This window comes from Tetrao urogallus, assembly GCF_951394365.1.
Source record: "Tetrao urogallus genome assembly, chromosome: 10".
Classification (NCBI taxonomy): Eukaryota; Metazoa; Chordata; class Aves; order Galliformes; family Phasianidae; genus Tetrao; species Tetrao urogallus.
Window position 1 is genome coordinate 7442974 of NC_136823.1, and position 15769 is coordinate 7458742.

General features: G+C 37.2%; 1 protein-coding gene across 1 annotated transcript in view; it reads left to right on the top strand.

The window, feature by feature from the left end:
* The window catches only part of CACNA1D (calcium voltage-gated channel subunit alpha1 D), a gene marked incomplete at both ends in the record, with an annotated part of 164529 nt that overhangs the window by 135560 nt on the left and 13200 nt on the right, over nt 1–15769 (top strand). Inside the window, 10 exons of the mRNA XM_079540594.1 lie at nt 1429–1467; nt 1897–2025; nt 2752–2817; nt 3772–3863; nt 5361–5520; nt 6540–6667; nt 6794–6890; nt 7940–8042; nt 9100–9201; nt 14792–14922. Coding sequence (XP_079396720.1) covers nt 1429–1467; nt 1897–2025; nt 2752–2817; nt 3772–3863; nt 5361–5520; nt 6540–6667; nt 6794–6890; nt 7940–8042; nt 9100–9201; nt 14792–14922 — 1047 coding nt within the window. The remainder of the gene's footprint in view (nt 1–1428; nt 1468–1896; nt 2026–2751; nt 2818–3771; nt 3864–5360; nt 5521–6539; nt 6668–6793; nt 6891–7939; nt 8043–9099; nt 9202–14791; nt 14923–15769) is intronic.

Genomic DNA, 15769 nt, shown 5'->3' on the forward strand with positions numbered 1-15769 from the left:
GATCCCTAAAACAGTTTTAAAACTGTTTCAGAAAATACTGAAATTCTGGCAGAATGATAATGTTTTAATATGTATTGCCTATAGTTGAACAAATGGGTATTTTTTACTCATTAGTGCCTTTTGAAATCTTTATCGTATGCTTGGCCAAAAAAAAAAAATAAAAAATAGATACAGCAATTAGTCTTTTAATATGTACCACTAATGATTTGGCTTCAGTAGAATACTACCAATTCTTAGGGCTTTTTTTTGAAACTATCACAGAATGACTTGGGTTGGAAGGGACCATGAACCCATACAGATCCAACGTCCCTGCAGCTCAGGGCTGGATCAGGCTGCTCAGGGCCCCACCCAGAGTGGCCTTGAATGCCTCCAGGGATGGGGCATCTGCAGTTTCTCTGGGCAAAGAGGCGTACACTTGTGTGTATACTGCCTGTATTTTCAGAAGAATCATCTCCTTTCTGTTTCCTGTCTCCCCCTGGATCTCACTCTAGCTAATAGCAAGGCTTGAGATTTAACTCAGTGGCATTGAGAGTGTTCTCGATGCATGTGCAGAGTGTTGGAAGCAGCACTGAGAAGGCATCGTGGTTACTGCCACTATATGTAACCTCAGTTGTTGAAAAATGTCACTTTGAAAAGATGTACTTTTGGGGCAAGAGAGAAAGTCCCATCACTTGGATCTAACCTCCAGGAATCCATTCATTCTAATGCTGTGAAGTTTTGAAGACTTTTCCATTCGGTCTGAAAGAAGCTGCAATGAGTGTCAGTGCACAAACAAGCGTAGACACTTGGCCCACGAAGCTTTTCTAGCTGCTGTACTTCAGTGTCTGGCCATGTAGGGTACTTGGGCAGTTTCTCCAAAGACTGTCAGAAACATTATAAAAAGAGAAATTTTGGCTCTGATCAAGATGTTGACGTGCCTCTCTCCTCTCTGTAACTCATTAATTGGTGAACTTTGCTTTGAAGGAACTCCTGATTTGATATAAAACCCAATTCATTGAATATGGTTAGATTCCAGCGATGGAATAATTAACTTTCAAAAAAAGCACAGCAGAGAACTTGAAAAGCTGATTTGACCCCAAAGCTTTGGTTTTGAGTTGTATTTAAGGCTTACTGCTACATTTTTACACAACCTGTGGAAACTGAGGGCTAATTTGTTTGGCTTACGTGGGGACAGTTTTTAATTTTGTATTCAGTTCATATTGACTCTCTTAAACATGTCTTAAAGTAGCAGATTTAGCATGAGCCAGTCAATGTAAAATGCTAAATTGAAGGTTTTACTGAAGGCATTATTGTTCTGTTATGGAAGAATATAGAGTTGAAAGATGTTCATTTACATTTAGAAATGAAAAATGTCCTTCTGTTTATGGTGAAGCTGCTTTTTTGATCTCTTACTTGATTTTAATATTTAATGTTCTTAATTTTTTAAAGCCAAAGCCAACTGAAACAGTCACAACTGATGAGTCTGGGGTAAGATTAGTAAAGTGACCCCAGTGGTTTTACCTCTACTTGAGTTTATTCTTTTTACCATGTCTCTATTTTCCACCAGTTTTTTCTGTATTTTTCATGACTGTCCTATTACAAAGGTGTATGCAGTGGTTTACATTCATTGTCAATGTATTACTGAAGTCTACTACAATCAAACCCAATATGATCCCTATTAACAAACCAGAAAACTTGGAAATGCATGTGATGTGTGAAGCATTTCTACAGGTCCTGTGTTTTTAGCATGTAACTTCATGTAACTTTTCCTTTCATATCATCCTTATCAAGGTGAAAAGGCCCTCAAGATACATTTTCCAATCTTACCTCTTCCACCTCTGCATTTGATGTTGTTTTTCTGAAAGTGTTGCATGTCTGTGTTTGTATTTGGTTTGACTTCTTCATGATACTCTTCAGAACTCCGAAGACAGCGCGAGAATCTCCATCACTTTTTTCCGTCTTTTCCGAGTGATGAGGTTGGTGAAGCTGCTTAGCAGAGGAGAAGGAATCAGAACTTTATTGTGGACATTTATTAAGTCATTTCAGGTTAGCAAAATTTATTTACATTTGCTTTATAACCATTTTGCATACCAGTTTTTATGATGCGATACATTGAGGAGTGCAAATAACATTTCTTTTGAAATTCGTTCTGTCCATGATGCACAAAGAAATACGTTTACATATTAATGCTACCAGAAACTTCACCTGCTGCTTCCTTCTGTGAGTCCAAGGATCATTCACTGTCATAAAGGTTTGCTGCCACAGTGAGATTTCTATAGTATTTCATAGAAAGCATTCGATATGCCTTAAAAAGGAATTTTTTTGTGAAATTAAAGGATTATTTGATTTGATGCACACTGATCTTATACTTTCACACATTTTATTAGGTGACTAAAAAAGAGGAATTTAATCTTTTCTTAGAAAGAACTGATTTCATACATAGATATTTGAAACCTTGCCCCTGAAAACTGTGATGAACATGAAGTTAATGTAATTCAATGGGATGCTGGCAGAATCAATAATGTAAATAAAATTTAAAACTGCTAAAGTTGGGTTTTTCCCCTGGATTACTGACAGAAGGAATTTAAAATACAACAAAGCTCATATTCATTGCATATGACAGATTATTAAGAGATGATAAAATTTTAAGCATGCACCTAGGAAGAAGAATGTTGGAAGAGCCTGTGATGTACAGAGAAATTATTTTTGTGAATTGAAATGGAAATTATGGTGTGAAATTATTAAAATACAATTCACCTGTCCCTTTTCTAGGCTCTGCCTTATGTTGCTCTTCTGATAGCTATGCTGTTCTTCATCTATGCTGTCATTGGAATGCAGGTAATTTTAGGTGTTTCTAGCACTCAACAAAAGCACGGTGCTGGCTACCCCGAGACCTATTTACCAGGGTGCTTTCTGAAATGTTCTCTTGACAGTGGTGCTATTTATTTGACAGAGCTTTTAAATTAATGTAGACATCTTTTGTTGACTGTGATTTCGACAGTCCAAAAAAGATAGAAGAGCTGGGTGTGTGCTTATAGTATCTTGTTTTGCTGAGAGGTGACCTTCCTCTTTCATTTACTGTGTAGCTTATTGCTATGCATGAATGCATGAAAAAAATACATGGCTTTTTGGTGTAGATTTGCTTTTGGAGTAAGGCATTACAATAAAAAAGATTTTATTTTGATCCCAAAGTGGTAAGGTTCCCAAACCAAGGGACCTGCATGTATGCAGAGCACAGCAACATTAATCTCTCCTAATTAAATAACGACTTCCACTGTACTGCAAGAAGATTTCAATTAATTATTTTGGAGAGAAAGAGTGCTTTTTTTGACCAAGGAATTACAGTTTAATTTTGGAGAACATTTTCACCTCTGGCTGGGACAAGGTGCTCAGACTCCATTCTTTGACTTCCATCTTTACATCTGTCTACCTAGATTCAAGATTTTCAGGACAGCAATCACTTCTTACTACAAGTTTGCACAGTACCTATTGTAATGGGGTTTCAATCCCATCAAAGGACTATAGGTGCCAAATCAAAGCAAATACATAGTCATCTACAATACAAGAGGAAATATGGACGTGATAATGATTTAATGATGCCAAATTAAAATTAAGAATTATCTTGTATGGATGGATTATTTACTACGTCTACATTATCAGGAAAAATATAAGGACATTAGAGAAAGTACATGTGTGTTTTACATATGTACTGAAGCTGGTCTAGACTATAGGGACCACAGTTTCTGAGAGTATGGGCCATTAAGATGAAAGTAAAATCTTGTTTTTCTGTAGGTGTTTGGAAAAGTGGCCATGAGAGACAACAATCAAATAAACAGAAACAACAATTTTCAAACTTTCCCCCAAGCTGTGCTGCTTCTCTTCAGGTGAGTAAACCTGAACTCTCACTTGGTGCATCACATTTTGGTGGTCCGGGAAAAATGTCTGTAGAACTTGTTCTGTGGATTTGCTCTAAATGTGTTTCTAAGTTAGAAACAATTCCGTCAGCACATACTGTCTGCAACTGTATGCTGAGCATCCACTGGATTCTAATCAGGTGCTATAGGCCTGAAGTCATTACAGCTCTTGTGAAACAGCTCATTCATGGAGGAGTTGTCTTCCAGTGGAGCCTGAATAGAGTCAGTCCTGATGGCACTGTGCAGGTGTTGGGAAAAGGAAAAATGACTTTGCTCTTGTTTTATTCTTAGGAAGGCCAATCAAGCTAGACAGTTTGAAAAGAAAAAATGAAAGGCTGTTGCAAAGATGGAAAAAATAAACTGTTCTTTACATTTTGTGAAGAGATGGTGAGTGGTGGGTGTAATTTGCAGAAGGAGGCATCAGATAAGCAGTAGGTGAAAAGTTCTGACGGTACAGGTAGCTAAATTCTTGATATAGGTGATCCTGGGGAATTATGGAATCTCCATCACTAAAGAGGTTAAGAGCAGAGTAAACCTGTCTTGGGAGTTCTGAAAATGCCCTGGAGCAAGTGGAGGAAATGATGTGGATCAGGCATGCCTCTAGAGGTGTTGATCTTGATCTTGTGACTCTGGTGCCTGTGAGTCTGTATCTCTACTTGGCTCCTACATTTTCTACCCTGTTCTAAAAAGAAGGTTCTCTTTTACAGCAGACAAGTTTGACAAGAAGATCAAGAGATAACAGACATAAATCAGAGCTAACAGAGATATCAAAGCCATGTCCTAATAAGTAGATATATCAGCATGTCATAACGTGGAGCACAGAAGTAGTACAGCTAATAGTGCTAAGCAGGACTGATTGTACTGGAGATTGACCAGTGGACAGAGTTCTGTGATCCGTTTGTGTGGATCATTCTGAATTTAAAAGGTGGATGCTAGGAGAACAGGGAAAAGGAGAAAGAGGGCACCTGTATTCCACCACACAGCTCTGTCACTGCTTGGTTTCATTCAGGCCTTCTGCTTTGCATGTTACCTGACTCAACCGAAATGATGTGACATTTCTTCCATACTCACTGTAGGTCTCAGACAAAACTGAATTAATGTGTGGGATAAGAGGAAGGAGTTCTCTATATGCATATCACAATGAAGATCAACGCTTTATAGACAGATTTATACTTTTGTGCACAACAGCTGCCCTGCAATAGCTATTTAACTTGTAAATCATGGCTTGGGGTGCAAAATTGTCACATGCAAGCCTTTCTGGTGCATGAGTGTGCTCTGTTAGGTCTAAGCTTCTCATTTTTGAAATCTATCCTATAATTTTGAATTAGTTCCTACTCTGAGGTATTTATGATCTGTTTTCATCATTTCTACATGTACAGCTCCAAGCATTTTATTGGAACTTAACTAATTAATACATCTTTAGTTCATGTGATCAATTAATACTTCATTCTTTGTGATTTTATAAAGGTGTGCAACTGGAGAAGCTTGGCAGGAAATCATGCTGGCATGTTTGCCTGGAAAACGCTGTGATCCCGAATCTGATTATAATCCAGGGGAAGAATACACGTGTGGAAGCAATTTTGCCATCATTTACTTTATCAGTTTTTATATGCTTTGTGCATTTTTGGTGAGTTCGGCTGGTGATTATTATCAGAAATAAGTTTCAACTTTTTGAATTTCTTCTGAAGTAAAGCAGCAGTGAAGTCAGAGAACAATGTAGAATCCCATATCTAAAATATTTTTGCAATGATTTATTTTTCATACATGCCCCTAGATCCTGTATCCTATGCTGCACACCAGCAAATTCTCATGTACAAAATATCCTTGTGACCTCAGGCCTCCCTGTAAGCCAGAAGTGGTTGCTTGCACATTTGAAAGCTAAGGTGATCATCTTTTCACCAGCTGTTATGTCATGTCTGTTTTCGGTAATGCCATTAAGTGTCGTTAGTAATGAAACTGCAGTTCATTTGACTTAGTAATGCTATATCAGTATTATTTAAACTTCACAGAACTTGTATGCGTCTCTACAGGTGTGTTCCAACTGTGGCACAAGATTTAAACTATAAACTTTCTTCCTAATCCATGGCATAATTAATTATTTGTTCTACAGTAGTCTCTGAAATACGTTTTTCCCCATTGCAGGTGCCTTGGCTGGTTGATTTGTTATATTCACAGTTCTGTTCTCCTGGCAAAAGGAGATTGATTGAACAGACTCCTGAACCACTGTAAACATAACTGTCCAGTGTCATCTCTTATGTTAATGAAACATATGCAGAAATCTCACTGGCATGTCACTGAATCTTATGAATACAAATATGCAATGTGTCACTCAAATGTTGTATTCTTTGGTCTGGCCAGTCAAGGAAGAGAAACAAAAACATTGAGCGGCCTATGTCAAAGATTGAGTACTGCACAGCAGAATCATACTCTTCTCATCTGGTTGCATGATAGAGTTCCAATTGGGCAGTTGAATTTTCAGCAAGTATTTTCTGTGATATTCCGTAGTATTTGCCAAAAATCATTATTTATAAGATGAATTTATTTAAGTGCTTGAATTCTGCACCTCCTACCTTATACAGTTATTTATTGAAAATATTTGCGCTTCAAAAAATTAAATGTAGACATGTGTTCTTAATTGCTTTTTAGATAATAAACTTATTTGTGGCTGTCATTATGGATAACTTTGACTATTTGACACGTGACTGGTCCATTCTGGGTCCTCATCATTTGGATGAGTTCAAAAGGATATGGTCAGAATATGATCCTGAAGCAAAGTAAGTTAAACCATTTATCTGGTAGAACTTATCTGTTAAAAATAAGAATGCTCTGCTTGAAAGCAGAGCACAGTGTATGCTTTGAGAACGTATGTATATTTGGTAATTGATGTGTGTTGGTTCTAGGGGAAGGATAAAGCATCTTGATGTGGTTACGTTACTGAGACGCATTCAGCCACCACTTGGTTTTGGCAAATTATGCCCTCACCGAGTGGCCTGCAAGGTAGGTTCTGCTTTTTTCTTTGTAGGTTTCTTTCACTGTTAAACATTCGTTTGTTCAACTCTACCAAACACTTGTGTCTGTACAGTAATTCTGTTTATTCACAAGATCTCCACTCTAGTTTTCCCAGTTTTCTGCAGGCTTGACTTAAACCAGCAATACCAGTGTCATTTCTCTCATTGTAATCATTTGAATTTATTGCCAACATAAAATTCTTGGCAGAACACCAAAATAAAAGGAGTTGGTCTGTATGTTTGTCATTAGTCTTTTATTGTGATATATATGAACTAATTCAACCCAACATTGACGGTGACCCCGTTTCTGGTTTCTTTTAGATCCGAGGGAGAAAGTGGTACTTTACTTTAGTTCACAATTTAGTTTTCATAAAGTATTTGTCCAGGTGCATTCATGGAACATTTGGCTTCACATGAAACATAGAATTGACATTGAAGGGAAGAGAAGGGATGATGATAAACCTTGCAGAAATGAATAATATCCAAATAATATGCAGAAATGAGTGAGAAAACTGAAAATTAACAGAAATTTAAAATAAAGTAAAATTTGTTAGGCACAATGTGTAATTTGTATGACAATTGCATTTTAATATGGAAGTTGAAAAGCTACTCAAAGTTGCTTTATTATATTATTTAAGGAATTCAAAACTACGGGTGTTCTAGTTTTAGCAGTTTCAGTAGGAATCAGATTGCACCTTAAAGGATCCTCACAACAGCACTGTGCTTTGAATTTACTGTATTTGTATTATGAATAGCCAAGCTGGTATATGAAACACTAGGGTCAAAAGGAGTGCCAAAACCCATGAAAACTATTGGGAGTTCTAGCTTTGGTAGAAGCATCCAAGTCATTAGTATCAGAAATAGGTGATGGTGGTGTTTATCACAGACAGCTGGGATAGAAGGCTCAGTGTTTTTTGAAGAGTACTATAATGTTGTGTCTCTCAGTGGTATTATTTGATTCTGTCGCCTTTTCAGAAGTGAAAGTTACAGAAGGTATTTTTTCTTTTTTTCTGACAAAGTGTTTTTTCTCCTTCACAGAGGTTAGTAGCCATGAATATGCCACTAAATAGTGATGGAACCGTCATGTTCAATGCTACTTTGTTTGCTTTGGTTAGGACTGCTCTAAAGATAAAAACAGAAGGTAAGGTTCCTATCTGCCAAGCCCTTATTGCACTTGTCAGAAAGTGCAATGAGGAAAAACAAGAAATTATTACTTTTGTTGAACATGAGTAAGGCTCCTTAAGTCTCAGTGGGTTTGCTTTGGTTTTTATTCTGTTTTGCTGAGAATTATTTGTTAGAAAATAAAGGGAGGCCAAAGCCTAAGCAGTCTTAGAAATTATGGCGTGCTTTTACTTGGTCATTTAAAAACAAGTAGCAGTTATGTAACAGGAGTTGTACTGCTAAGAATGAATGAGTTCCCCTTTCTACTCAACCAAGATGCTTCCTCCTCACTGCTCTTTAACTTAATATCTTGGATCCCACATTAGTGCAATTGTGGCTTTTGCAGCCTTGAAGGTGACATCCCCAGGTTGGTGGAGACTCGTTATGATGGGGCTGAATGGGTTTCTGTAATTTGCATCAGAGGGAAAAGCCCTGAAAGTGTGTTATGTTCAAGGGAATTTTGCCTTTCATTTTATATATTTTGTCATTATTATTTTACTTTCATTTCTTCCTGTTTCACATCTTCTGCTGTTCTCAGTAGAATTTGAGTTCCATTGCCAACAGTACACAAATTAAGCCTCCTCAAGCAACACTGTGGCTAAGAATAGCACTGCAAAAGATGCTCAGCTGAACCTGCAAGCCTGCAAAGTTGAGAAATTACTGTGAATAGACCCCCCCCCCAAAAAAAAAAAAAAAAAAAAAGCTCAGCTTTGGATAAGGAAAGGTGAGGCTTGCAGAGTTGTCATGTGCTGCACAATTTATGCAGAAATATTAAGGAGTGACAGAGTAGAGCCAGAGTAGATCTGTTGACCTGAAGAACTCCAAACTTGAAAGCCCTTAGAAGTTCATCCTCTTACACCTTTTCTTCTCTTTAATTATTGTAGTGTTCTTATCTGCTACTCCATGGAGCTTAGGCTGATGCTCGCAGTCTTTATCAGTCTTTATACAGATACAGCTAATTAATATCCAAAGGATCATTAATTGCAGCTAATTTAAATATAATTGCCATCCTCTATGTCTCTATTTTGTTGCCACAGGTAACCTAGAGCAAGCAAATGAAGAACTTAGAGCAGTTATAAAGAAAATATGGAAGAAAACTAGCATGAAATTACTCGACCAAGTTGTCCCTCCGGCTGGCGGTCAGTGTGATAAATTTTGCTATAAGCTCTTTTTTCTTTTTGGCCTTTGTAGATTGGTAGGAATTAAAGAAATAAAATCAGTAAAACTTGATAATGTCATTAAAGGACAACAAACAATAATAGCAAAATAATACAGAGACTGCTATATCCTGTTACATTAGATAAAAAATGTAGGACAAATTAATACAACTTCCTTAGATCAAAAAGAAAGAGGAAAATGTATGTAATGTTTATTTTCTTGCTTGACAAAAAAAACAAAAAACCAAAAAAACCCAACCTAATTAGACCTAAATTTAGTCTTAATTTCAAGTCATTCAGTGGAATAACCTAAAGTAAGTTTTATTTCAATGCATTCAGCAAAATAATATGTATTTTTTACTAATTAAACTTGACAATGTACACTGCATTTTAGCTGATGTCCTTGTATGTGTTGAATACTTCTGGGAGGAAACTAAAAAAATTTTAATTGAAAGACTAAAAATATTTTTTCTGCTAAACTGATAAAGCACGAGGCTAAATTATCTCAGTTACATTAGCTTAAACCAGAGCAGTTCCACAGCCAACACATAATGGAACTGGTTCAGATTTAAGCCAGTATGACTGAGGTATGAATATGGCCCACGTAAAAAATATCTAAATGATCATACCAATGTGTTTACAAGAGGTATGAGGCACGTATATTGTTTCTACGTGCAGTGAGATGACATCAAATATTTGTTATATTTGTTTTAAATATATATATTGCAATATATATATTTAGAGTTTTTCAATATATACATTTTTACCAATATGCTATAATATAGATTTAGGTGACATTATACTTGCTTTTTCAAGTTTTAAAGGTGCAGGATCTGTTGCACTGTCCATTCATACGCAGGATAGATGTATCTGGACGTCCAGTATACCAATCCACTGTAATCACCTGGTATTTTTTGTAGTTTATTGTACTTTTATAGTGTTACAGCAGCTTTCAAGACTGATCAGACTCAGGTTTGGAAGCAGACTCAAGATCCAGGCCCGATGGTGGTGGAGGCTGATCCCTTTCTGAAGGTGACACTCTCAGTCTCTAGGGGAGGAGGAGCATGCTGGCTGCCCCGCTGTTCAGCATGCCCCCAGAAGCAGCATTAGCTTGGTCGCTGCAGGGAGCCACGTGCTACTGGTGTGGTGGCTGCCAGCTGGTAGTGGGGATGAAGACAAAGATCTAGCAAATTTGACGATCCAAAGGGGAACTGATACTGCACATTTAAAACAATTTTTTTGTGTTCTACTCTGTTGTTTTTGGCTTTACACCTAGTTGCTTGCATGGCATAGATGAATTGCTTTGTTATTGTTGTAACTATGTGCTTGAGCTTTTTCTGCAGCCTCTGTTCCTTTCAACTATGAGTCTTTCCGAATATTCTGAAGCAATTCTGTTTTAGGGTGGTGGCATGGAATTGGTGTTGCCTCTTGCCAACTTTATTCCCCTACATTTTTTATTGAAATAGAGATGCATGCTTCAGAATAGTGAGCTGTGCCTGCCTAAACCAATCTGATAAAGAATCTTTAAAGATCACATTCCTAGAACTAATCTCACACAGCAACTCACTGTTAACTTCAGTCTCATCTCATTGCTGAATATAAGCTGTATATTAACTTTCAGCTATACTAAAATCCGTTGCTAATATTCCTTCCACAAATTTAGCTCTTCAGTGTAGGTAGAAGGCAGAAAATCTAGGTCACAGACTGCATGATAAAAACCTGTATGGCTTCTACAGTATAAACAAAGACATTTTGGGAAGTTGTAGAATCATTAAGGTTGGAAAAGACCACTAAGAACATCTAGTCCAACCATCAAAGTCCTTAAGATTCACCAATTTTCAATTTCATTTTGACTTCATTTCTCTGCATTAAGACTTAGACAATAACTGAAAATAGCATAACCTATCTGCACACACACACACACACACACACACACACACACACACACAAAGAGGAATACAGCTATTTTACATTCATATGCCATAGGAGTGTAAAATAGCTTAGTATACAGAAAAAAAATGTCTTTATCAAAGCTTAATATTCGGTAGAAAAATTGCATATGACAGCAACACCAGTGACAGCTGATAAATAACAGTCTGCCAAGAGACAGGTTTCCAATATAAATCAACAAAGCATCCAAATTCACTGTGCTAGAATCGCATCTACTTACAAGTATTGGGCTGTTCGTGATATTTTTCTCAAATACTACTTTTGCTGGTATTACTGAGTGCTAGATCCTTTATGTGCCTGTGATCATGCCTCCTGAACACAAAGAGAACAGATCAATTATTTGCAGAGCAGAATGAAAGCAACCCACAAAGAATCTTTTTTTTTTTGCTTAATTATAAATAGATGCGCCAGAAATGGGCAGCCAGCTAAGTGCTGGTACTGGCTGAATAACTCATTAATATAATTTAATTAAACTGTTAAGAGTTAGCAACAGATTTTCAGGAAAACTGAAGTGCTTTGCAAGGACATAGAATGAAAGTCAAAAGCCTGAATGTATAAATGTATTCAGGAGACTACGGAGTAAGAGAAAGACATACCACCTGCTAAAGATTCACCTGCTTTCTATTCTTTAAATTCCCCAGTCTCCACCTGCAAGCCCATTTAATCCTGCCTAATACTTTTTGCCCGCAATAACTTCCTACTGAAATGATTCCTTTTGCTGTCCCCAATTGTAGCTATAGATCTGTTGATACTGTGGTCAGTTACGCTTAGCTGCCTCCCTCCCTGTCCATATCTGGCTCTGTGTGTCAAGGATGGCTCCCCTTGGCCAAGCTTCAGTTCTTGTGTGCACGTGTCTGCAATACAACTGACTGTGCCTGTGAAGTACACATGCATCTTGTTTGTACATACAGACTTTGGCATGCACGATTCAGGAAACTGGTAATGCATTCAACTAATATGTTTATTAAAAAAATTGGTGTGTGTCCACAGCAATTAATAGGGCCCTTCATTTGTGCATACCGAGACTTTGGAGGTATGGTTGTCTCAGGTACAGTCAGTAATCATAGCCTGTCTTGAGACATGCTCTAAGTGCAACCTGTGGTAGTGTATGTTTTATCGAGTCTGTCACTTCTATGTGCGTGTTCTTTCTAGGAGCCATTTGCTATATCACTTCCTCAAAGAGTTCTGTTCAAATAGTTGAAACAAAATAACACAAAGGATGGGGAAAGGCTCATCTGGGGAATTTGACCAAGGATGCATTGCAGAAATGAATGGATTCAGCTAAGCTAAGGAAGGCAAGTTTAGATCAGATACTTTATAAGAGACCTCTTCTGAATACAAAAGACCACTAGGCTCCAGAGAAGCCTCCAACAGACATCACAGATGAGCATCAAAACAAATGCTCACACAAAAGATTAAAAATTAGATTTGGGGAGTCAGTAAAAAAGCTTTTCTACTGTTGAGACTGAATCGAGACACTGGGGAGCTTTTCTTGTGAGCTATGGAGTCCTTACTTCCCAGTGGAAGGAAGAGAACTGTAGGCAGCTCTTGAAGAATGTCTGTATTTGGCAGAACAGACACACTAATGTGCAAAGACATTTCCCGTGACAGGCTGGTCTTCCAGCCCAAGACATTTCAAGGCAATTACTATAATTTGTTTTGCTCTGATACCTTTAAAAAATAAAACGTTGGGAGAATACATCCCTGGTGCAATTTTCCTCAAATTAAAGCTTTGTCACATGCATATAGCCTACATCATAAATTCTAGTGAAATACATCCAGAGAACTCTGGAGGGAGCTTGTTTTGAATGCTGAGGATTCACTTTGTCACAGAGACACAAATAAGTTTTAACAGTTTTACATACAAATTGGATTTCGCCCATCCTTTTTATTGACTTGAAAGCAGGTCATAAAAAGTAGAAAGTTAATAATGTTTAAATTAGCGAAAACTGTGATAATACAGGTAAAAATACTGTTAACAATTATTAGTGAGATACATTGGGACAGATTATTGATAAAGCTAAAACACAAGGAGAATGTTTTATTCAAACACTAATGTATGATGTTACAGTAAATGTCAGTCACTTTAAAAAAATCACTTGAGAGGGGAAAATCTTGTTTAACAAGATGTGTTCATAGGTAAGAAATAAAGGCAAACAAAGCAAATGAAGATACCTCTCAGGTCTGTACTAAATCTTCATTAGAGAGAAAAAACAATTGAGATAAAACTTGAAAAAAAAAAAAAGTAATAGGATTTTTCTTCTAACAAAGATATGTTAAAATATATATGAGCACATTAGATTTTCTGTGTGCAACCAAGCAAGTCATGACAGTGTAACCCAGATCCCAAAGTATGTAAGCACCCTTGTGTGGTGAGTGGGGTGACTGGGACTTACTGTCAGGATGTGGGCCCTGCCAGGGGCTTCCTTTCTGTAGAGCTCTACCCTGCTAGTTGCAAATAGCTGTCTTGATACTGCCAAAATATGGAGGGTAGGCAACACAGCAGTCAGAGAAACAGCTAGCTTCATGCCATGTAGCTCTGGGGGAAAGAAGTGTGTGAGAACAAAAGCAATGTTTTTGAATAGAAAACTATTCCTAATTTTCTGGCAAGCATATTACATGTCAGGAGATCAAACTCACACAGCTGAATGATTGAATGGAACATGCTACAAACTAGGAGATTTTGGTATTGTAGGGTACCGTTGAACTTTGAAAACTTTGAAATTTGGATTCTTTTCACAATAGTGACTCTAGAAAATGTTTGTTGTTTTTTTTTTTTTACTGCACCTACTGTCTGTGTATCTATTGAACTGCACGAAATTAATTGACATGAATTATTTTCCTGTCTATCAGCGTTTCAGAGGTGGTACAATACAATAATATGGGGAAGCACCATGTGTGTTTCATATTCATTTTTATCACCACCTGACTGGGAGGTGGCAAGGGACCAAATCTTCACTTAAGCAAGAAAAAATGTGTGAAATTGTAAAGACAGTGAGATTTCAGTCTAGAGTCAGCTTTCTTGGGTGACAGTGAGAGAGCAAAAGATACAGCCCAACTTGTTTATCTGGGATACACAGCCAATTCAAAGTGGAAGATGTTAAGAAAGTACATAGCAAAGCAACCTATAAGGTTGTCAAAGTCCTCATGTAATTACAAAAATAGCATATTAATACACTGATCAAGAAAATTTGTAGCAGCAGGAATAAAAAATGAGATATTGTAAGCAGGACTTTTTGTATAGACTAACTCTTGTGTAAGTCACAGAAACTCTTGTTTTAATTCGTTTATTTCAACTAATGAAAGACAATATTTCAGTTGCTATGCACATACAAACGTGCTGATGGTTTTGTTAGAAACTTACGTGAACTAACCCACAGGTACGTGAGACTTGGTAAAGTGTTGTATTTTCTTCTTTATTAAGGATGAGTCCGCTTGACTGACTGAGCATAACTTGCTTGCTAAAACATTGCTTTAAGCTAGCTAGAGGTCCCATTACTGTAAGGTGAAAGTGTAGTGCCTATTGCACCCGTCACATTTCTTCCCCCAAATCAGATATGAGTGTACAGGCTATTGCCAAATGTGCTGACCTGGGAGAGATCTGTCTGGTCTGTTCATTTAGATGATGAGGTAACCGTGGGGAAGTTCTATGCCACCTTCCTGATACAGGACTACTTTAGGAAATTCAAGAAACGCAAAGAACAAGGACTGGTGGGGAAATATCCTGCGAAGAATACCACGATTGCTCTGCAGGTGATTTTGTTTTTACATTTTAACTAACCATTTTGTGAGCTTGACATACCAGGTAGATGAATGTTGATGGTTGTGCAGTGCTGCAAGGATTTTGTTTAGCTGGGACTCTTTGTTCGTCAGAAAAGTAAAACATAATCCAGCTTTTCTGTCTGTAACAAGGTAAGTGCAGTACTTTATTCTCTGTGGATTACTCAAATGGTAGCAACGGTTATAAGATTCCTCAACCAATAGAGTTGATGTAAAAACCAGATAAATGAAGTTCTAAGCTACCATTTCCATTATTTGTTTTACTTGTCTTTTATTTCTTGTGTTTCTACCACATTTTAAGCCAGTTCTCAGAAAACATCCTGACAGGTGTTATAGTAAAGAAATTTTTGTATGCTGTTGTTTTGCTTTCTAATTCTCATTGTTCTTTTATTTTTATTTTTTTTTCCCACTCATGATTACTGGTGAGATTACTTCCTATCAGCAGTTTCAGTGTTTGGAACTTAACTTTCTATAGAATTAATGTCAGCATACTTTATTAATGCCATGTACTTCTGCCTGTCTCTTAAAACAAGCTATCAGATGGAAACCAGGACTGTAGACAGTGCTCTTTGACCTTCTCTCTCAGGAAGCCTGCAGCAAGCTGTCCATTGAGTATAAGTGATCTGGAGGTTATGATTTGAAAGATTCTATCTGGGTATACCCTTTGTGTTATAAACTTTGAAACAGAAAAATGGGAGGCTGTCCTCAAATAATTCCAGACGTCATACACTGCATTATTTTTATTGGATTAGGACTTTATTTCTGTTACTGGGCCTTATGAAGGGAAGAAAAGCAACTAGTTTTGAAATGATAAGCAGTA